Raw genomic sequence first — 25,140 nt, 5'->3', positions numbered from 1 at the left:
TCTGGTTTGCTTCTCGGCTGCACAGCTACAATTTCTGTTACAGGAGTACGATATGGTCAAATGAGAATTAATTTTGCACATTTTTATAGTTTTCAGAAACACAGAAATTAACAGATTTTATGAAACCAAAGATAAGATAAAAAAATTGAAAAATTATAATAATAATACAGTAGCAAAATATTTTCAAAATAAATATAAATCTGAAAATACACTGTATGAATAAATTATGTGTTATTTATTCCCTGCTTAGCTGCCAACAGTCATTAGCATTATGTACAGTACTGTTGCTCATGGTAGACAAAAGAAGCAGCAAAACTTGAAAATGGGTAATTTCATTATTATTTTTCTTATAACTGATACTGTTGCTCTCCTCTAATTGAAACCTGAAATTCAATCTTAGAAGAGTAAGTTTTACAAGTCTTAAGTATATACATTGCTGATGATCAGGAACAAAGCAGCTGCCACAGCAAAAGGGACAAAAAACCCCAACCCCACAAACCAAAAACTCACAGAATTTTATTACCAAAAGGTAAATAAAAATAAGAATAATGGTTGTCGCCCCACAATCATGACCAGGCTTTTCATAGCCTACTTCGTGGAATGGAGCAGGCAATGAAAAATATGAAAAGCAGACAAGTTTAGTACACATTCAGTTTTCTCCTGGTGTCCTCCTCTACTTCAAGTGTTTGCCCCCATTGAAAAAGCTCTCATTTCTCTCACAAAGTGACGTATCTCTTGACAGACCTTGCTAAATCTTCCCAAAACACAATAAAATAGGAGATCTTCTGCAAAGGAAATAAAAATGCATCCTGAGAAACTTTGAACCATATGAGGAGGCACCCTTATGAGGTGCATGGGCCCTGAAGCCCTGGTAATTAACTGCTAGACTGAAAGATCAACCCCGGAGTGTCTCCACTTCAGGAATGGGAGCATTACCTCCTGCTCTCCTGTTAGTACAGGATCCATGGATCCAAAGAATGACTTCACACAACAGATTAAGTTCTGAAAATCCAAACTAACTGGCATCCCATTTGTTTGTATAACTTACCAACTCTACTGATAAGTTATATCAAGGGACAAGGGTACTGTAATATAGAACTCCTATTTTAACATCCATGTATATGAAAAAGGGGATTGTACTCCACTGAAAAGTAGGGAAATGTGTGAATCTTTTTCCTAATATTTTGAATATTTGAATGACATGATGCAAAAGACACAGTCATTTTATATTAAGTATAGCATTGTATTTTTAGGCTAATGGCCTTTTTTTTTAATATTTTGTTTTCTGCTGCAATTATTTATTCATCCGTGTACTCCAAAATGTCTCCTCTTAAGAAATATGTTTTAGCAGTAAAGAAAAAAGTGAAGTCTGTTAACGGTAAGAAAAGAAACAGAAGTGTTTACAATATGGAGTGCTCCCAGCAATTGTTTCTTCATCAGCACAGAGCTGCTGGAAAACTATGTGATTTCTGCATATTTGAGTTTCTCCAAGTATTTTTCCTGTAATTCCCACAGCAAAGGACTCTGAAGCCATGGTGAATTTGTGTAAAAGGTCACTACATTCAAACAACAGCTGTTTGCTTTCACTGATAATGGAGTAAAGACTTTGCACTGAACAGTGACCATAAATAGGCACAGCATACTCTTCACACAGACAAAACACAGAGATTTCAGTGGGAATTCTGCCATGTTTAATGCAGGATCAACTCTAATACCACTCTTTTGCAGGCAGTATCAAGGAGGAAATAAGCTGAGCACAGGCAAATCCCACAGGATGGATGTCCATGCAATTGTTCTATACCCAGAAGAGGGAAAGGAATCTTATGTGAAGCCATTTCAGCAATACTGCAGCTGCGTGACTAAGAGTTCATGGGATGGCTCCAATAGGAAGAAAAGCCAAGAAAACATTTTTACACATGAAGATGAGTGTGAGAACTTTGTTTTGTGGAGTTGGGAGAGGAAACATGAGAAGAAACTTCTCAGAAAACTACTGCATTGTAAAAGACTGTATTGCTTGCTGGGGTGGGGGGTAGCGGTGTTCTGCCTCTTCAGCAAATGCCTTCAGATAATCGCCAGCAGAAGCAGAAGAGCTGTGCAAGGCTGTGGGAGTTAACTCTGGCCTCCACCTCATGTACCAACAAGATGCTTAGTGTCAGGAGCCCTCTCTACTCCCTGAGGGAACTGCAAGGCAGGATCCATAGCAGAAAGCATCTGCTGATTCTACTTTCCGGTTTGGTTGTCTGCCACCATTGGAAGTAAACAACAAGATCTGGACTCTAGTCCCAGCAGGCTCAGTTCCTGTTTGCCTGTTTAATGCACCTTCCATTAGAGCTCTGGTACTGAGACCAGACTCTATACAGACACTATCCACACCTCAGAGTATCATCTGACTTGGAAAATATTATTAAAAATAATCCTAATTAAAGAGTTCAACATCAAATCTCAGGCCTATTAATAAATCAAAGTTTCTGAAATTTGCTGTTAAATTCAATTAAAAAAAAAAAAAGTTGTGCTGTTTGCTCATTATAATTAACCTTCCTGGCAGTAGCATTAGAGAGCAAATAAATCCTTTTAATCAGCTAAGCTCTTCATTTATAGATTCTAGTTCCATCTTGAACTCTGTTACGTATTGACTACCTCAATTATGTTGTCAATAATATGTGCACAATTACATAAAAAGTTCCATAAAACAGCTTTTAGAAACATTTTGTGAAAAAATCATGCAACTGCCCCCAAATCTCTTTCCCAATCCAATATTCTAACTTGAAACACAAACTTGGTGATCAAGAAATACAAAAGCAAAATAGAGAAAATAAATTATCACATGAAACCACTTGATCTAAATCTACTGAAGTAAAAAATATGAATCCTATGTCCATTTAAGATATGCTACTGATTACAAAAAAGTAGTTATCATGTTTGAGTTAGTATTTACATAGTCTGTTTTTAAAACTTTGAATCCCTCTGAGATTTTACAGGAGTGGCCATCACTCTCAGAAGTTTAACAAGGCATGAAATCTGTAAAAAAGTGATTTCTTTTTCCAACACCACATTACCTTTTTTATGACCCAAAAAGTGCACAAATGGAGAGGAAAAAATAGTTTTTCAAAATGATTTCAGAATGCAGTCATTATTCTATTATCTGATCAAAAGCGACTACCAAATACTATGTGCTGCTCAGAAAGTTTCTTTCATTAAAAGAGAAGGAAAAATAGGAGAGAGAATTTCAGTGCCATATGTTATTGCAGCAAAACTGCTCTGTTATTATGTAAAACAGTACATAGGAATACAGAATTTGGCCTCACTAGATCAGAACTGAAGTCTAAGAAAGTTAATGTTCTGTCTTTAGAAACTGCCTATGCCTTATGCTTTAAAGACTGATGAAGGAAAACAGTGAATTTGCCTGACCAATTTGGCAGTCTGATACACACAAAGAGAAATAGAGACAATACTTTCCAAGCCTTGTGGCTGCCAGCCTGCACCCTTCAGCATTAAACATCTCTATTAGTACTTAATATGTCAAGTTGGAATTATGAACTTAACTTTATTGATGATTAGTTACTTGAAGATTTAGCCCACAATATACTACATTTCCATATTTTTAATAAAATAGTAGGTGCATTAAATCAAAGAACTCTTGATATGAATTGAAATTTACACTGGGAATTTGTTTGTTCTTCCAAAAAAAAAAGACAACCTTATAATTATAGCTTTTTAGAACAGACATCCTTTCTTTTCAGGCAGTTTTCAGGCCTGTAGCAGTGTTTTGTATTTTTAGATTATGAAGACATGTAGTTGTAATATAATACATTAAAGTTTCAAATAAAAGCCTCATTTCAACCAGCTGAGCGATATGGGTATGGTATAGCCCTGTGGTATACTACATCTACAGATGTATCTGTGGTATAGGAAGATCAGCATAGGTGCATAAGTCTTCTGAAACAGCTTAATGGAATCTTTTAGCTTGTTAAACATAAAATTGCACCTTTTATTCATCTCCATAAGAATATGCTTTCAAGTTGAGGACAGTTCTTCAGTAGACTCTCCTGGTATTATGTCTTTGGCATGGTCTAACAAAAATCTCACTGTCTTTACAAATTTGGGAGGGTTTCAAAATATAAAAAGTAACGTAAGACCCATACTGACTTTCTTGACTAATTCTATTATCATTAAAGTCTAATTTAAAACAGCTCTACCTACCTTCATATAACTTATTATTTAATGCAAAATATGCATACTCAAATAAAGAGTGAAGCCAGAGTGCTTTGGAATTATCAAGGAAAGAAACCAGAAACAAAAGAAGTTAATACTTACTTGCATGGAGGTTAAGAGGGGTTTGGGGACGTTACAAATATTAACACAGGACAATGATTGCAAATGCTACATTCCCATGTGTCTGCCCTAAACTTTTGTAGCCTTTAATGAAAATCATTGAGCTACATTTAAGCACAGAGACACAACCATCTGAGCATGCTTACAAGCTACAAAACAACGATTGCACATGCAGGTAGTTTCCTTGTGTAAAGTAAGACAGTCTACAAAAACCACTTCTTCCAGTTCAGCTTTCCTATTCATGCTTTCATCAGTAAATCAAACTCCACCTACCTCTTACGGCTTAAGAGGCTGAAAGACGTAGCATAAGCCTTGCATTCTCACAGTCTTACATATATGCTTAGGCACCCTATGAAGGAGATTAGGTGCTCTGCACAGGTCTTACTGTATATTTTAAAATGCAGGTTTTGTGGGTAGATTTCCTGGTTTTGCTTCTTATTCAACTAACAGGAATCTTCACATTCTATTTATCTTCACACCCTTTCTGTTTTGCAACACCACAGGCTTCCACTAGGTCATCACTATTAACATGGTCACAAACTTGCAAGCAGAGAGCTTGCAAAAGCATCAAACATACAAACAAATATATCAAATTATCAGAACAAATACAAAAAATTAGTTCAGATTCATAAAACAAGGAGTGTTTTATAGGAGCTTCTTTTTGGTGGTGTCTCTTCAGAGGCTCATAAATCATCACTTTACACTGAATTTGAAATAAACATGAGCGCAACAGATAGAACACAGTATTATAAAGATTCTCCTTAAAGCTAAGTATGTAAGTCGCACACACTGTTTTAAATGGCAGCAGACTTAGCTGTCCATTAGTTTCAAACTGCAGTTACCAGTTGTGACTTGCTTAAACTTTCCCAAGTCTTACTGCTCAAAATGGACTGATTTGATAATCACATCATGCAGCTTTAAATTTTACTTTATTTTTCAAGTTACTTTACTTATTTGTAGAAAATACTTATTTTTAGCTCAGGCACATTTTTATTTAAGAACAGTTTTTGCTTAATTTCTCATACTACCATGGTATTCCATTTGACATACAAACCTAACAGATCTTAGAGAGATGTAATTCAAGCTGTAACGAGACGATACTCTTTCCCTAAATTTAACTTTGCTGTAATAAAAACCTCATTATTATGGACTGGTGCTTTAAGACTGCCGTCTAAGAAATCTAAAGAATATTTGTTCCAAATGTATTAGTGCTAACTGTATTACTTCCAAACTTGACTCACGAAGACATATTCACCTCATGCACCTCACTTCATGAAGTCAAGAGTTAGACCAAAGATAAATTTGACTTCTTGTTTTGTTCCTACTCAAATTACAAAAAAGAACAGTAAAGAATACAATTTGATATTCAGTTACTTCCCACAAGAAGTGGAGGACCTAAGGTTTAGAGCACAGATTCAACAACCTGACAAATTTGTGCAGTCATATCAGATGACACTGCTAGGTACAATCTGAAATACAGTATAGTCTAAATTTTCAACATCAATTCTGACGGTAGAGCTTTTGTTGCCTTTCTTTCAGAGAGACATCAGTGCTAATTCTTTTTTTAAGACAAAGCCCCCTAAAGGACATTAAAGTTGGCCAACTGAAAGACTGCATATTCTGGATTACCATTCACACTTGATAATTTTGCCCAGATTTAGCAGATGAAAATGAGAACAGCTATTTGTAAACTGGAAGTAATCTTATTTATTCAGATTTATACACAAACACAAAACCCACCACACCTATCCATGTGTTATAGGCATTCTGAGTACATGAAAATTCCACACAATCAAGGCCCATAAATAGCTAAAGTGTAACTGTATAACAGAACAACTATCCAAACAGCTATGGAAACTGAGCAACTCAGTAAAAAATTAAAGGATTTCCAAATTCCAAAGGGAACAGATTATTTTTTCCAGTGCCAGAAGTGTGCCACATGAAGAATACAGCAGTTAACCTATTTGCGACATGGCAGAAGGAGAAAAGCGTATTCAGAAGTCCTAATATCCTGAAGAACAACATATTTCTCATATTTCTAAGCTTTATTCTCATACTCCTGTACTAGATTGGGGTAACAGCTCAAACATTCCCTCTGATCTTATCTCTGCTGCTTTAACAGTAGCAACTTTTTAGGCAGATACATGATCAGTAACTGGGGTGCGAGCCAATACCAATACTTTAAGGCAACTCCCAAAACCCCACAGACAGAATAGTTCAAGGAACTCAAATTGAATATTATCATACTGTCATAATTCACTGCACAAACACATATTGCACTACCATCATCTTCTGAATGTTTTTCATGCACAGCCCTATGTACTCTTACTTGTAGTGACAACAACATTGAAGCCTTCACCTGACAGTCTTGTTTAATTATGGGGCTAAAAAAAAAGCCTCTGCACAAAGCATGGATGATTGTCTTTTTTTTTTTTTTTCTTTTTACCAACTGCTAACATTAATATTGATCAGAATCACTGAAAAAGTTTTTGAATTGCCCAAGCATCTGGCCAAATTCAAAAGGAGAAAGATTGCAACAAATCCTACATGTTTTAGGAAGGAGCTCATTATTTTCAGATCTGCCAGACTTCATCATTTACATGGTTGTTACCTTATCCCTACGCTATTTAAATTATACTTTTTATCTCCATAGTCTTGCCCAAAAGAAGACATGTAGCACTTTCATTGTCCTCTGATTCGATGACTCACAGATACTCTTTGAATTCAGACTATTTTGTCATTAATTTATCACTATAATGATCATTAAAAAATTGTGTATGTAAAAGTGAAAGTGAAAAGTTATTGTGCTAATGCATTTCAGTTGTTTGCATTAGAGCAGGCTAAATGAGTGGATGACATTTATTACCAAACAAACTTATTTTATCATAAATGCAATCCATTACAACAATAATGGAAATATCAAACTCCTTTCAACATTTTACTTGAGCTTTTTTCTGCCTGTTAGGAATTCTAGTTATTAGCTTCATTGTGCCAAGGACAGACCAGTCTTTTCCAGACACTTACCCTCTGACAGCATGAATAAGTCTCAGTGATGGATAGGCGGTTCGCACTTTCAATTTATTCTTAAGGATTAATGCATTAACCCACTCCACATGCTTCTCTCCGCCTTTGACCATGAAAGCAGGGATCCAAAGGACACTGTCATTCAGCATGGATAGTCTATGCACAAATTTTTCTCTGTCACTCTCATTCCGAAAGCCTCCAAATGCTCTTTGTACAACTGATGGGTTCATGGTAATAAAATCAGATTTAGTTCCCACATCGGCAGCAAACTCCACCACAGGAGCTAGATTGCACCTGAAGAGGAAGAAATTAATGGGAAAAATGAAAATAAATATGAAACATTAACTCAGAAAAATGTGTGCATGAAGGGAAAGCTGCAAATGAACATGAAAGCCCATTTCAATTTAACATGAGAAAAAAATACCAGTGATAATAGGTGTGATAACACATAGCATTTTACCCAACTTAGACATTCATTAGACAAATTTTTAAAAAACATTAAACGTACATAATGCTGCAAGAAAAAGAAGTTCTTTGTACATTTGAAAACCATGTCATCATGCTTTAAAATGCATCGACAGCTATAGTAGCACTTATGAATAAGAGTATGCTTTCTAACACCTACTACCTTTCATTAGTGTTCATTTGTCATCATGTTACCAACAGCTCACACTCTTAAAGGAAGCCATGCCAGCCAGTTAAAGTAGAATTTATACAGGTTAGTCATTACATTTTTTTTTACAATACGGTATTTAAATATAATTTACAAATGAACTTTACCCCATGTTAGATGAGTTTTTGTTATTTTGGTTTTTGGTATTATCACTGCAGCTGATCAGATGTTGTGAAATTTCGTATTTTCTTTTAATTTAGAAATGAAATTTTTGGAAAAAAGTATTAATCTTTCCATTTTTCCTTGATGTCTCATTTTCAAACCTTGTTTAATTTTGCAGTAGCTTTGTGCTTTTTTCTAGGCTTGAGAAAAAGGTCTCATCAGGCCTTTGTTCAGCAGTTTTTTAACTCCGTTACATAAATACATATATGTGTATTTATATGTAATCACGCACAGGCAGTATTCTCCATGGGCAGCATTGGATGCAGGTGACAAAATGCAATTCAGAAATTGTGATTTCAGTGACCAGCATGATCCAACTGAAATAAATCACCTCCACAACATCCCAAGTGAATTAGTCTGTAGCTGGTACACCCCAAATACGTATCCTTACACAACAATCTTTTCACAATTTAACCAACTGCTCTGTTGAGGTGAAGGATGCTAAGAAGCAATGTTGGAACTAGGTCCTTCAAAAGATTTGTATATTATTATATTCTTAGTATAAATAGTATTCTATTAGTTCTGCAGTTCTTTTCTGGTAAAGTTTTTACTTAAGCTTATCCCTTAGCATCTTCTAAAGGCCAGATCTCCCAACATCATATACAAATAACTGAAGTCAGCAGGGCAATATTAACACCGACTGATCACCTAGTCCTGACTGATAATACCAACTTCTCAGAACATCATTTTCATTCTGTAATTATCAGCTAAAGAAGTGGTCCTATCTTCTTAAGAAAGAAATATTTGGAAGACTGTAAGTGTATATATTCTTAGGAGGTAAAGCTGTCCAAGTTTCTGATGACATGTGGGCAGATGTAAGCTTTATTAGGAAACGGATTTACATTCTTCAGTATCTTTATACATCCATTCCACAAACCATCTGCATGTATTAGGCTGCTAAGAGTAGTATGTTTTAGAAAATGGTAGTTAGGGCACAAGAAAAAATTCCACTGATTTCAATACTGGCTTTGAAAATTGTTTCTAAAAACCTTAATACATGAACTTATAACCTGCAATTGTCAGAAGTTTGGTATTGCCTAAAATCTAAAAATAAAAAAAATAATAAAACCAAGGACTTAAAATCAACCAAATTCACTAAATTACTGCTGCTCTTGAAAATACATCTTTTAAGGGCAGACTGCACATAATGAAGGATTCTTGCATAGCAGGGTTTTTTTCAGTAGTCACATGTACATGCACGTGATGGCATCTATTACTTACAAACATAGGACAGAGCTTGACATTGCAAATGCTGCTCTGTGTCCAGTTTTGAGAAGCACCTATCTACCAACACTATCTTGTTGAAAAAGCTGTATGCCACATGCAAAGTGTGCACATATAAAATAGGCCTTGTGGTTCTAAAATGATTCTCTGCCTTTTGACAGCTCCTTTCTGATCTGCCAACAGCATCAGTGCCTAAATCTTAAAAGTGTATGTAATTTGAAACCAGCATATAAATGTAATTTCACCTAAAACCTGAAAAAATCATCACAGTCATACCAAATACAAGGGCTACCTACCTTGCATGTCATTACTGCTTCATCAGTAGTATACTTAATATCAAATATTGTATTTTAGAAAGGTATACAGTATAAGCAGCATAAATCCTTAACAAATTACATATTCAGATTTTTCAAGTATAACTTCAGAAAGTAATGAGCAATCAAAATGCACTCAGTAACAATGGGGTTTTCTACTGTCTATGAACAATTATTTAGAATATTAGTTGTATTTTTCAAGCTCAAGCTCATATGTCTCAAATTACACACCTGATTATAATATTAGAGGCAGGTAAGACATTTTGCTTTCCAAATGCTGAGCACCTCTTAACCTTTGATCTTTTAAAAATTCAGTTATATAAATGTGGATTAGTAGCAGTGCTGAAGTTTGAAATAATGCAGTAAGTGCATCTGCACTTTGAAAGGCTCTGTTTTCAAAGTAGTAACTAGATGCTGTTAGCAGTACACTAAGATTGCTATTTTAGTAGAATACGAATGTAAGACAAGCTCTACACAAATTTCTAGCTCTGTTAAGGAAATAAACATTACTACATTAGTTGCAGTTGACCAAGTTATAAAAATAATACCCCCATTAAGCCAATTCTCATTTTCTTAGAGGTTATTTCCTTCAAAGAGTGATTTTAGTGCTCATTAAATTACAAGTGTCAATATTGAATATTTACAATATATTTATCCACAAAGTTGGAAAATATAAAACACCTGCTACAACCCCTCAATTAAAATCAGCACATTCTTCAGTACAGAGTAAATGTAGCAGTTATGTCAGAAGTGTTTCCATACGAGTTTAAGAGTTTATGTGCTAGTGATGAACTGTAACACTTACCCTAAACTGCTAGTACCTGATAATTTATATTTCCAGGTGAGTTCAAGAAAATTTTATAGAAAGGTATCACAGAATCAAAGAATGGTTTGGGTTGGAAGGGACCTTTAAAGGTCATCTAGTCCAATGCTCCTGCGATGAGCAAGGACATCTTCAACTAGATCAGGTTGCTCAGAGCCCTGACCAGGCTTCATTCAGCCCTGAATGTTTCCAGGGATGGGGCACCTACCGCATCTCTGAGCAACCTATTCCAGTATTTCACCACCCCTGTTGTAAAAAATTTCTTCCTTATATCTAGTGTGAATCTACCCTCTTTTAGTTTAATACCATTACCCCTAGTCCTATTGCAACAGGCCCTGCTAAAAAGTTTCTCCCCATCTTTCTTGTGTGTTTCAGGGCTAATAAAACTAGCTACTGTATATTTGCATATAGACCTGAGTATATGTAAATAGTTTTTGTTACCTGTTTCAGAGCTTTTGTCATAACCTCTAATGCATCTTTGTGCTATGCCAGAGTTTCATACAGTTGTTGGAATTTTTAAGTTTATTTTGTTAGCAGACATCAATGAACTCCCATCATTTCTCAGGACTCTTTCAAGAAAACTTTGTATTCAAGACACACATAAACATATACTTGTTTTCTTTTAAGTCAAATTAAGAAGCCTATTAACTGAAAAACTTTGAAATAGGCAATGCAGTACCCCTTCCCTTGTTAAATTCTTCAGTTCTAGCTCATTTGTCATAAGGCACAGAATGCCGAATATATCCACAACAGTGATGAGGAGGTGAGGGGGGGCTCTGCACCACAAGCTTTACCTTTACGTGCCTAGGAATTTGTACACAGCAAATGAAACCTTTACTTGTTGTCATTGCTATATCAAATCCAGCAGGAAGAATAAATAGAAGACTGTCATTTACTGAGTTTCCTCTTTCTCACATGCCACATTATTGATAACTTGCAACTATACGATTGCTTAAAATTTGACTCCAAAACACAATTTTCTGCAACATACCATCATCTTCCATTCATTCTAAAAAAACTTCAGTATTGCCTTCATGCCAGTCAACCTGCAAGTATAGAATCATAGAATCATTTAGGTTGGAAAAGACCTTCAAGATCATCAAGTCCAACCATCAACCATGCCCACTAAAACCATGTCCTGAAGTACCCCATCTACTCGCTTTTTGAATATCTCCAGAGATGGTGAATCAACCACTTCCCTGGGCAGCCTATTCCAATGTCTGACAACCCTCTCAGTAAAAAAATTTTTCCTAATATCTAACCTAAATCTCCCTTGCCGCAACTTGAGGCCATTTCCTCTTGTCCTATCTCCAGCCACCTGACAAAAAAGACCAGCACGCACCTCACTACAACCCCCCTTCAGGTAGTTGTAGGGAGCGATAAGGTCTCCCCTCAGCCTCCTTTTCTCTAAACTAAACAGCCCCAGATCCCTCAGCTGCTACTCATAAGACTTGTGCTCCAGGCCCCTCACCAACTTGGTTGCCCTCCTCTGGACACACTCCAGCAACTCAATGTCTTTCCTGTAGTGAGGGGCCCAAAACTGAACACAGTACTCGAGGTGCGGCCTCACCACTGCTGAGTACAGGGGAACAATCACTTCCCTGCCCCTGCTGGCCACACTATTTCTGATGCAGGCCAGCATGCCGTTGGCCTTCTTGGCCACCTGGGCACACTGCTGGCTCATATTCAGCCGGCTGTCAACCAGCAAACCCAGGTCTTTCTCTGCCAGGCAGCTTTCCAACCACTCTTCCCCAAGCCTGTAGTGCTGCATGGGGTTGTTGTGACCCAAGTGCAGGACCCGGCACTTGGCCTTGTTGAACTTCATACGATTGGCCTCAGCCCATCGATCCAGCCTGTCCAGATCTCTTTGTAGAGCCTCCCTACCCTCAAGCAGATCGACCCTGCCTCCCAACTTGGTGTCGTCTGCAAACTTGCTGAGGGTGCACTCAATCCCCTCATCCAAATCATTGATAAGTAAGTAAGTGGGCTGCAGGTCAAAGCTGAGCTGGGCAAACTTGCTATGAGGTTACTAACATGGAGAATACGAGAACAGGTTGTACTTAACAGTCACACATAGCACTGAAGATTGACTTGATCAATTAAGCAAACAGCTGTAAATATGAGCATTGAGAATATACAACACATTATATAAGGGTTTGTAAACCTCCTTCTCCTGAGCCCAAGCTATTGACTGTTTCCAGAGAAACTGATGAAATGCAGCTTGCCACAGCACCAAGAATTTTGCATAATAATGGTTTTCATGAGTTCCTTTGGTTTCCTTTTTTTTTTCCCATAAAAATTCACTGTAAGCATATTCTTTAAAACTAACAAGCTTATGCCTTTTTTTTCTATATAATTTTGTTTAATCAGAAGCTCTAGCTCAATCTTTTTTCCCTTGCACTAAACTAACAAATAATTAGAGTCATTATTTGCTCCCTTACTTCTTCTAAGCACTATCTACAGTAGAAGTGTTCAGAAATTGGTCTAATGAGACAAAGATGGGCACATTTGGGAGAAAGGGTTAGGAAAAAACCTAAGTAAGTGGAAAACGTTCATAATCGGTGTGATTGGTATAGGCAATAATATGCAAGGTACCTCAAATTAATGCTGCAGTCCCTGTTCTTCCCATGACATCATCCCAGACCATATCCAAAACCTCAGCGCATCCATTTCAACAGGGTAGTCTGTCTAAACTTACTATTGGGCATCAATTATACGATTTAGGCAATCCATAAGTTTACAGGGCCACCTGATTTACATAGTGTTCATGTATAATCATGACACTGAAAGGCAAATATATATATATAAAATATTCATAGTAAAAATGCAGAGGTTACCACACATGAGCTTTCAGTGTGGGAGCAGAGTATTTTCAACAGGAACACGCACTGCAATGCTATCACTAAAAAAAGATCTGGGGTAAATGGGAAAAATTAGTTCATGTCTGAAATATCACATGGTATTTGGGTATCTGTAGGATAACTGAGATCAACTGAGATCCTAAGATACACAGACCAAAAAGTCTCAGTGATTGAAAACCTGCTTCTTCCACAACTGTGTGTTGTATGTATTAGTTACAGTGGGATATATTAAGAAAAAGTGCAGGGAAAAAAGAACTAAACTGCCAATGGCTGGAGTTGCATGCCATGAGAAAAGACTGAAGAATGGACTAAGTGCTGCTATACCACACTTACATCAAAGTAATCAACCATGGGTTTGCTGTGACACCTTTATGGCCCAAACACATCCACAACATATTTAGTCTTTTAGAGAGCAGAGTTTAACAAAGAAAATAATGAAATCATATTCACAAAAATACACTTAAATGAGAAGACAGTTACTCCACAGAGATTCAGTTGAACTTGCTTGGTGACTAATAAACATACAGCTCATGTATATGCATGTAAATGTCCAATACATAATATTCATAGGCCATGTATCAGTATTTTCAAGTTAATTTAAAATAAAATCCTTAAAAATTTGCTTGAGTAAAAGCAATTACTATTTCCATTTTATTTGACATTGAGAACTAAAAGAATATTCTTCATATGGTAATAATGCAAGGATTGGCCATGAATCTGTACACTTGTTAGTCCTCTAACAATCTGTGCAGTTGAGGTTTACAGGTTGAAATAATTATTCAGAAACCACTCTAAAGCCCAAGCTGCGCAAAAGTGCCGTAAAAACATGCTTTGTTTCATTAGTATCTTCTCCTTGTAGAGCAAAGCCAAAAATACCTATCACACAATATTAACCACATACACTCTGAGAAGCCAAAAAAAGAAAATTAGATTGTTGCTGGAAGACATAACAATAAACCCCTCTGAAACTTAAGGTGTTACCTAAACTAGTATCAATAACATACACCCTTTCCTGAACAGCCTGCAAGCTTTTATATTCAGGTTCATACCCAGATGCCCATATGAATCAAACTTGCAATCTTGAATTCAAATATTCTTGACATATTAAGAAACACTTGGATGTGAAAGTAAAATTCAAGGCTCAAACACACGGGGAAAAAAAAAAAAAGTTAAGTTCAAGGCAGCAGACAAGATATCAGTTGGAGTACTCTCTACCCAGTCTATCTGCAGGAAGCACATCACCCTAATGCCTGTGTATATGTAGCACATCATTTCATCCAGTTCTTCAAATAAAGGTGTGCAGCAGCAGTGATTACCTTCACATACACATACACCCAAAAAAGGGAGATTTACAAAAAAAACCATGCACAAACCTTCGATCTCCCCCTGCCGAATCCAATGATTAATAAAATGTATGGATTCTCACATGTTCTGTATACTTGTTTGGCTCCTGATAAAACCAAAATTGCTTCAAATTAACTACAGGGATCTGGATTAGCAGGGAATCCCCTGACATATCCCACTTCATCCCAGTCCTTATCCTCTGCATGGCACAATAGAGAATGTCTCATGAGAACTGCAAGCTGTGTAGAGGCTCAGGTACAGCATAATTATGGATTCTATTCACACACAGGAATCACAGCCGTCTTTTAAGATGTGCCATGTAAAATATACCATTATTGACCTGATATCCCCTTTTATAACACAAGTCCAACAGAATCCTGAATTTGTGACTGGTTTTGCTTTAGTTAGAAGATGCATTTTTGTGACATCACCTGCATTAGTTCTTGTCACCCAAACTAGAACCTATACTGATCATTAAATTCTTTCTTCCCAGAATATTCCTTAACACCAGTGACTGAAATGCAAGTTATCCTCAACTGACACAGCACAGTGAAGTGACAGAAAATGTCTAAGTGGTATTTTAGAAACAGTGGCAAAACATACTATTTACCTCTTTATTGTAAGTCCTTGCTGCAACATTATCCATGAACTACAGAGTTTTACTGTTCTTTCCAATACGATTACTTTGACACCAAAATAAAGAAAGGAATTTCTATCCCTGAAAGTTTGTTGCAGGTGGGAAAAAAAAAAACCCTACAGCAGTGAAATATCGAGAATGTAAGAAAACGTAAGAAATGGAACTTAGTACTGAATAGGTGTATCTTCGCCTTTTTATGTGAAAATCCTTTACACATTACTGTCTATAAAGGGCATATTCTACAGGGCAATGATCAAAATGCTACAGAAGCGTTACTATTCTGATATAGAAAACTTTAGAACAGTTCTGCAACACTGTGAGGAAAGAAAGGGTTAAAAAAAATTATTCTTGCAATAAATTCAGGCAAAATGATAGTTTTCATTGTGTTGGAGAAGCACTTTGGGGTCATGAGTTTGGAATGTAGAAAAAAGCAGTAGTTTGAACATTCAAAAACGGAGAACAACAAAAAAGGCAATGTTTAGACTAATGTGAACATTGTCATACCTCTTAATTGAAACACTCAGTCAATGAACAAATGGATTAGTGAAGCTTTCCTGCATTTGAAACTGTTCAGAAAACTAATAAATTAAAAGCTCTGTATTATCAAAAATAGAAGTAAGCAACTTTAAAAGAATTTCATCCTTTTCTCTCAGGATAATTATAGAAAGAGTCAAGCTAACTCTATGTGCTCTACATTTGGATGCTCATAGGACACCTATTTATTTAAGAAGCCACTTTGGAATCATCGATCATTTGTATATGGGTTTACAGAATTCACTTCTTACTGATGTTTCCTTAGCCTTCTAAATTTATGTCCTTAAATCTCCTCCCATATCACCTACTTCAGAATTAACTACTTTTTTTTTAAAAAATAAGTTGCACCAAAGTTGGAATTATAAATGCTTAGGGAGGGTACCTAGTATTGTGGCCCACCAGCACAGGTAGAACCAAGTGCTTTGTACTGACTGAGCAAGAGATTCAGCTTCATAGGAAGACATCACTGTATCAGCTCTTGTCCCATGATGGGCTGCCTAGAGTAGCGGTCATGCATTCCAGCAGCTGAAGAAGTCGTGAGGTGAAGCCAAAAAGGGAAAATGTAGCCACAAGAAGGCAGGCCTTCTCCAAGGTTCTCCTGAGGTGGAGGCCACCCACGTCTAACTTGACTGGAAACACTGAACAGCTACACTGGCACTTCCCCCGTCCTCAGGCACCCAAATCACTGAGCAAGAACATCTGAAGACAATGGCTGGCTGGCTTTCTTCTGCTTTCATTTAATGCTTCAATGTAGTGTAACAATTGTAGGAAGAGACAGAGGGCAAAAATAGAGCTGCCACACATGAGAGCTCAAAAAGGTCTAATGAGCTAGTCATGATGTATTCAAATGTTTTTTTAAGTGAAGAATCATGTTTTAAAATAAGTCTGTTAAATTGGAAACTTCATTTTCAACAGATCTGCTGGCTCTGAGCATCCAGCTCTGCTGGCATGATGGTTATGCTCCAAGCAAGGTGTATTAAATAAATATCTGGACATAAAAGCTGATACAAGTTACAAAAAAAAAAGTTCTAGAACATAAGTATATTAATATCCTAAATCTTTCTATTCCGACAAATTTATGATTGTTTTTTCCTATCAGCTGAAGAAAGAACACAGAAGAAAGAAGCTACTACCACTCCCTGCTTATATATTAATATTAGCAGAGAAATTTAAATTGTTCTCCTCAAGTGAGCAACCACACCTCCATGGCATGGTTAGAAGGTCTGTCTTTTTCTTCTTCTTGAATAGATATGCTGTCTTCTGCTCATATCACAATTGCTTGTTCACAAAAACAAGACATCAGGGAGGAGGTCAAACAGATGATCCTCCTCTTTGCATAGGATAATACTTATTAAAGGACTACTAGTTTTTTCCATGTCAACTTCATAACCACAAAAATTGCCAAGTTAAAAATGAAAGCCAAAGGACACTGGAAAAATAAGAGCTGCATTTGCCCAGCAAAATTTTATCACCAATGATGGCAAAAATACTCAGCTTAATTCCTAGATACTGACAAAGTTAGCAGGAAAACACTCCAACAGGAGAAAGAAGAGTTGTAATGTATAAACTAGGCACTTAAATCCAAAGAAAGTTAGTATTCTCTCATGGCTGTTTCCTATCAGAGCAGCCCTAAGCTAGTGAAACAGCTTCACTCAACAGGCCTGTTTTCCATATAGTCCAACTGAAAGGGCCTTTCCCAGAAGTAGTGTCACCATGAGAAAAAACACAAGATTATTTACTAGGTTTGGGGGGCTTTTTGTTTGTTTGGTTTTTTAACCCAGTAATTCCAGAACTCTACTTGGCCTCTGCTTTTGAACAGTTCCCATCATGAATGCTGAATCCCATTACTTAAAAAAAAAAAAAAAAAAAAAAAAAAAAGAAAGATTTCTTCTGATCTTTGGCATTGTTCAAATTCTGAACCCAAACCTGAACTGAATTCTTTTTGGTACTTATTGGCTGCCAGAAGTAATTCCAGGAATCTGAAAGTTATTACTTGGCAATGTTTAGTATTGTTATTTTACATTTACCCAAAATACAGTTGTATTTTTCAGAAGTCCTATGTAACTACTACATCTCAAAATGTACCACTTATTATAACAAGTTCATCTGTTCTGTAAGATGTAACAGCTAACACAGCCCTGGCATGAGAATTTCAGCATGAGAAAGTACAGACAGTGGGGGAATAAGATACATTGCATTTAAATCTCACAGGGAGTAAGCACCATGCACCCGACTCAACGGCCAGAGAAACAGCTGAAAACAGTCCCATGCAAAAAACAGCTCCTGCAACAGCACTGTACCATTTATACATTTTAAAACGTAATCTGGTTGATTATTTCAAATTTTCATTCTAAATTATTTTATGGAATCTGAGATTTTAGAATGCTTCAGACCCTTTCTGGGTATAGTATCAAAGTGCAGCATGCTTTAGCTCACCACTACAAAAGTAGTAGAGGTGCAAGGATCAATAGTCACTTAACAGGGTGTAAAAACATAAGAGGTAAAAAGGAAAGGAATATGGAAAACAGGAAATACTTTACAGTCAGCACAGGTTTCTTCTACTAGCAGAGTGTCCTTGCTTCCCGTTTCAAATGGGTCACATTTTCTACTGTCAAAATAGGCATGACTTCACCAAACTTTTGGAACTAATCCATTTTATCCTAGCAGGAAATATGTCCCTAGAGTCTGATTTCTGATGCTGTGAGAACAAAATAAGGCCTTATGTGATCAAGTAATTAAAACCAAGCCACCTTAAAATGTTCAGTAAATACAGGAAATCTGCTTATGCTGACAAGATTATTACCTTGCTTGCAAAACTGATCTTTATTTATCCACTTTCAGAGATGTCTAAAGAAGAAGAATTGTATTGTTTTACTTGTAAAATTTGCTGACAGAATTATATGTTGGCTTGCAGGCATGCTTATTATTTGACTCTAGTTTCGGTGCCTACTTTTAAACATTTTTCATAATAGAAGTATTCTAATCATCCAGTGTCTCTGTTGGATCAATATTCTTTGAGAGTCACTGTTACACAGAAGGCACTTGGTATGCTGCAATGTCTCAAAGGAAGATGAACAGTTATGAGTAACTTTGGATGACTTTCAAAGACATAGACAGATACTATCAAGCTTAAAGTGCTAGGTACTGACATTCTTCTTCACCCTTAATAAAGCGTATATTCTGTGTCTTTATCAGTTATTACTAACATGTTCATACCACCTTTATAGGAGCATTAAAATTCAGGATATTGAATTTATTGTACTGTAATGCAAATACTGCTGGATGTCTGCTGTGTCCTCTTCACTTTCACAGGTCTTCACTATCAGTTTTATCATTAAATTAATGGTACTGTTGGTGTTAGATCTAACATTAGAACTGCTGCTCTAAGAAACAACTCTCAAAACCACACACTTTTGCTTCAGATCTCAAAAAGAACATACAGTACTATTAAAATCAACTGGATAACATATTTAACCAAAATAGTATGACATGCTTGTCACAGCACATAGGCATAATGCACTCAGCATCGGAAGATTCTACAAAAATATTGCTTATCAGCCTATACACCTAGCTGCATACAGTACATACAGTAACTGCTTTTCAGAACACCATCAGGTGGCGAGTACAATGGGTACATTTTACTTTTAAGGAAACAAGCTGAAAGCAAAGAGAGTAACTGAGTCTCATGGTACATTTTAATACCAGGATACTAATAGCAATATTGGTGAGTGGGTTACCAAGTATGCCAGTACTATAGATCATGTGATTACATATCATGTTGCGTACAACTTTTTTTAAATGGAAGAACAACAACGTAGGAAACTGAAGCTCTGAGGAACGCTTTGCCTTTAACTCGAAATACAAATTAATTCATTGCTATTTGCTTTAAACAAATGTTATGTACCTATGCACCCATCCAGACATATATAAATATCATATAATTTAACCTATGAGATAATCTGTGAACTTCTAAAATATTTTAACTTTGATTTGTAAATCCAAAAATTTCACTGTACTAAAACTCTTTATAGGCTGCAGCGTCAAGTATTCTATTCCCAGAACCTTACAAAGATTATTATCCACAATATTGTCATTCTAACTAGTTATTATACTGATCACTTTACTAGTCATACACCACTGAGATGTTTCTCCAGTCTAAATGACCGATTAGCAACAGTAACTTCCTGATGTTCCTATTAAGCTTCACCATTCTTCTTTTAGTCATACACAAATCTTTAAGACTATTATCTTTACTCCACATGGCTTGAATTAGTTAACATCTCCTATCAGATATCATCACCTAGTTTCATGGCTAGTTAAAACATGGGGAAGAGCATGGAGATGACTTCAAAGAAATACAGCGCATGATTTAAGTATGTACCTTGCCTTCTGAAAAAAATTTTCATCTAGAAAATCTAGTATCTAAATTTTTCTGCAGTCCTGTTAAATGAATCACATTTAATCTCTGAAAGAGTACAAAAGCATGCCATAGGCTAAATGTGGTTTAAAAATGTGGTATCTATTTTTGGATTCCTTCTGCAATAAGGATGTTAATTTGAAACACTAGTGGTACAAGCAAAACAAATAAGGAAAATGAAAGAGTAGTGTGTTGTTTCAGTTGCCACTTGCTAGTACACCTTTCAAATAAAATACAACTTCCATGTGTGTATCCCATTTTGATTTATGTACTGAAAAACTATAATTTCTTCTCCATATCCTTTTGATATTTTTTTGCCACCATCTTTCTTCAAGAGGAGAAAAGAAAAAGCAAGTAACTCACAGTGACAACTATTACTATATTGTTTTCTGCCACTGCCCTTCTGTTTTCTGCCCTTTCACCCTTCTCAAACCAAACCAATTGAAACTGCTGCTTCAAAAGCAGAACGGCCTGTCTCTTGCCCAACCTTCTCTATATCCATATAATGACAGGCTGTCAGATGAGGCCAGCTATTCCTCTTTATTTCCTGTTGATATGTGAAGCCCAAAGGTATTCTACTGTGCGTGTTTGAAGAATGAACAAAGTGAAGCATATCAACATTTCTGTCCAAACTGCAGGGATACATTTTTAGAGCAATGTGAAGGCATTTAGATGTGTGACTTCCAATTACCTTAATGGCAGCCATCTGGTTCAACATCAATACATCACACTGAAATTTTACCCCATGCTGCACATAAGTAAGGTAGTAATTTACAGCTGGCAATCTTTATTGGCTAAGGGCTAAGAAAGAATATTTTTGAAAGAGAAAACATTTTGCATTTATTCTACCAAGGCCTCCATAAGAATATTTATTTTGTCCGGAATAAAACCAATGAACAGCAAAAATAAGTAGCACAAACCTCTCTCCTCTGGCCCCTTGTTTTATTTTCACTGTAAAAATAATCTTCTTGTCAACAACATAGGCATGTATTTAAATTTGGGGAATCACACAGTGAAGGATACTGTTGCAGATTAATTTCAGATATTGCCTGAAATCTGTATCGCAGATTAAAACACTTCTCCCCGCTCTTCTCCAAGAAACATAGCCGGCTGTATCTTCAACAGCAGATGACAACTCACCTTATTACAAAGTCATGGCTATCAATCTCTTTTCCACATCCGCTGTCCAGAAGGATGCCAGAATTCCCAACAACTGCACAGGTTTTAAATCGGCGATTCTTCATTGGGGAAACTTCAGGGAGAAGACTGTGCAAATCCTGAGAAATGTTTAGGGTGCGACGTCTGTCCAGTACATAATGGATTACATCTCCTGGCTTGAAGCTGCTTTTGACCACTGAGACATCTCTTTCAGCATCCAAGAATCGAAGAATGTTCTTTCTGGGTTGACAGAAAAACATACAGATAAAACCCAACACTCACTGCTCACATGGACTTTATCTGATAGTAATACATATTATACAGAGCATACTACATAAAGCAGAGGGTAGATAGCGTCAGACAGACGAAGGTCATTTCCCATGCTCTGGGATTGAGTTAGAGCAAAGCTGTTAGGACAGAGTTCAAACTTTGGTTACAATATAACATGCAAATACTACAAGGACTTAATGACTTCCTACAGACAAAGGCACTGAGAGACCAAGGGAAGATAACTTTGGAAATTAGAAGGCATGCTGGTTTTGACTATTTTACAAAACTTTGGTTTAAACACATATTTGAAAAAGGACCAGAGCAGTTTGTTTTCATAGAAACATAGTTAAATATATGAGGTATTTATGATTTAGGAAATAAATGCTTCACTATGATCTCATCTCTCACAAATCAGCTTGGTTCAGGAATGGCCGTGTTTTCTTACATATTCTTGTTTCACCATAAGACTAACATATTCACTTTAGTATAAACCTGCTCCTAATTAAGCGAAGCTCAGCCAAAGTTATCCTAATTTACTTGAAATAAGAATACTCACAGCCTTTTGTACCAATTTAAAAAATCAGCTTAAAAACATACTGCAAATTAAACTACTGCAGTCAAGCTGTCAGCTGAACTCACAGAAACACTTACAGACTTTATCATTGCTTTAAATCAGGTTAGTCCAATCCTTTATCTTGCTTCTCTGCAATTAATTGTTTAAACATTAGTTGGGTTCAGACACATACGACCAAGATATGAGGATTTAACAAGCTACCATGGGTCAGGTGAACTATGATAATTCAACAGTTGCATACTAGCAGGCCACAGCAAGTGACAGGTGAAGAATATCTGCTTAAATGTCAGCTGAATAAGTTAAGTCATGGTAATTGTACCTGCTTATGGGGGTGGGGGCAGGGTCTAAAAACTGACACACTCTCAATACATAAGTTCAAAAAAGACACTAATGACTGCAGCTATGTAATGACTGATACCCACACTGGCAGTGCCAAGCAGTTTTCAGTACACACTTATCCCTGGTATAAAAAGCTGGAAAGGACTCCAGGCCAGAGCTGCAGGAGCCACTGGTAGCTCAGGATTGCAAATGAGCAAAGCCTTACAAGCTTGTGTCCATCCCTGCTCTGCAAAGCATGTGAAAAAGCATAAAGATTGCATCTGAATTTGAGCACATACTTAAGGACAGTACACTTATGGAACAGACAGGGAGTGCTGAGCTGGTGCAGGGTGTTCACTGTGTGTTAATTGGCATAGAAACTTTAGCCTCTGCAACTCTAACAAGACAAGAAGAAAAATAATATCTTCATGTTTTCTACTGCTGTCAGCAGGTAAAGTGGAATTTAAAACAGAATAGACATTTCGTTGAGTAAGAGAATGCTATTTTTACATAGTAAGTTTTCAGAGCAGAACTTCCTTAGAGCAGATCAAAGCAGGAAAAGATAACTAGAGATGCTACTCTAGCAGTTGCAACACCCACTCAGAGACATAAAGGGGAAATAATCCCCCACAAGTGAAAAAGGATGAACTATAGGAACACCATGCTTGCCAGCCAGCTCTTGTGTCACTGCCTCAAGAGGGAAGAATGTCTGAACCTTGCAAGCAGTGACACAAAATAGTCACCCTGGAACTGACCTTAAAAGCCATTGGGGAAGTGAAACATGATAAAAATATCTTTTTCAAGTGTTTCCTCTCATTTTTTAAACTAAGACTAAAAAAAAAAAAAAGGAAAGAGTGTCGTGGGCTGTCTGTTACAGCTATCGTGTATGAATAAAGCAGCATCAGAGCAAAGACAGCTTGTGCTGAGGCATATGAGGGACTCAGAATGGGGCAGAATAGACAATGTTAAAATCCTGAGTATCTAAAGCTTTTGGTAAGGCCAAGCAAGGTATATCTGTAAAAGGAAGATGAAGACTCCAATTCAGCCTGTAAGTTGAATGGACTTAAAATCTCCTTGGGTTTGGTGAGCTTCATTTTGTGGGTACTCTGCAACAGATACATGAATTGCTACAAAATGAAAAAGAGCAAGAAAGAAGGAATTGCCCGATCTAGCAGTATCAAAAGTGACTAAAATTCTTCATTACCTAAAAACAGAGCTACCAGAGCTGTAGCTGTAAAGGATAAGATGAATGCATCAAAAGTTATCAATAACATCAACCAAGTCATCCAGAGACTCACTTCACACGCACTCTGATGTGAGAAGTGGTGACCACAAACGAGTCTCAAAGAGCAAAAGAAATCATGTGAAATGTACAGAAACCTAGGGCTCTGACTAAAAATAGTCATGTGATCACCAGAAGATTCACTTTAGTAATCAGCACCCACCCCTGACACCTAGAATGAAAGGGCCTAATACTGTTTCTGTTAGGAAACAACTAGCAACATTTATGCATGGACTGAGTATCTTGCACATTATTTTAAAACATAAGAGGAAGGCAGTGAAGTTATGCAAACAGTGCCAAAAAAATAAATGCGCCTTGGCTTCCATTATTAATTTGGTTACTTATAGTCGAAGCTTATTTATCTATGTGCTTACATATGCTTATAGAAGTCCTCCAACGAGTTTCAAGTGGACCTGAATTAGATTCAGATAATCAACCACTTGATTAACAGAGCTGAAATTTCCAAAATGTCTAAGAAATTTATTTTTCAATAAAATTTTGAGATGGGCAACAGTCACTGAATCTTACTATCTTCTCACATGTTTAAAAACCTTTTCTTATCTGAAGTTGTCAGTAGCATATTCAATTAAATATATGCACAGGTATTACAGTACACATAAGAATCATTGTACAAGAGATGTTTAATAATGCTAACATTAAAATATTTTAATTGATTCATCTGACTGTATCCAGATATCTTTTAATACTGGAAGAAAGATGATTAAGAATGCAGAGTATATGCTATTGTTTTAAGTTCCTCTGTGCTACTGACTCATCTGTACCATGGGGATAGTAGTACTTCCCATTTCCATATAAGTGCTAAGAGAAAAAAAATTTACTAAGGAATATTACAAAAACTGAGTACATACATGTACAGAAAAGTACATACATGAGTGTCTGTCAGTCTTGATGCTGGTTAATAATAACCTTTTTAAACCTCTGTTCTGTCCCACAAAGAGCACTGAAAATAGCGCAACAAGGTTATTCTGATTAAACAGACACGACAAAATAATTTTTTAAAAGTGCTAATCCACATCCAGCTGCATATAAAATTCAAAAGTAAGCTCAGTTACAGGAAGGAAAAAAACAGCATGATTTTCAGTCAAACCTTGAAGTAAAGGTGTTCTGCAATCTTAAGCTAAAATGTGTAAATAAACTTTTTTATTTGAGGTGGTCTTCAAGTTTTGTTTTGA

The 25,140-nt window shown here is 36.5% G+C and overlaps 1 protein-coding gene across 1 annotated transcript in view; it reads right to left on the bottom strand.

The window, feature by feature from the left end:
• Positions 1-25,140, bottom strand: part of ST8SIA4 (ST8 alpha-N-acetyl-neuraminide alpha-2,8-sialyltransferase 4) — a 65,136-nt gene that overhangs the window by 28,496 nt on the left and 11,500 nt on the right. The window contains exons 3-4 of the mRNA XM_052778154.1: positions 21,486-21,743; positions 7,357-7,650 (exon numbers count right to left, since the gene is read on the bottom strand). Coding sequence (XP_052634114.1) covers positions 7,357-7,650; positions 21,486-21,743 — 552 coding nt within the window. The remainder of the gene's footprint in view (positions 1-7,356; positions 7,651-21,485; positions 21,744-25,140) is intronic.

The sequence above is a fragment of the Harpia harpyja genome, chromosome Z (assembly GCF_026419915.1).
Source record: "Harpia harpyja isolate bHarHar1 chromosome Z, bHarHar1 primary haplotype, whole genome shotgun sequence".
Lineage (NCBI taxonomy): Eukaryota > Metazoa > Chordata > Aves > Accipitriformes > Accipitridae > Harpia > Harpia harpyja.
This window is presented reverse-complemented; position numbering and strand designations above follow the sequence as displayed.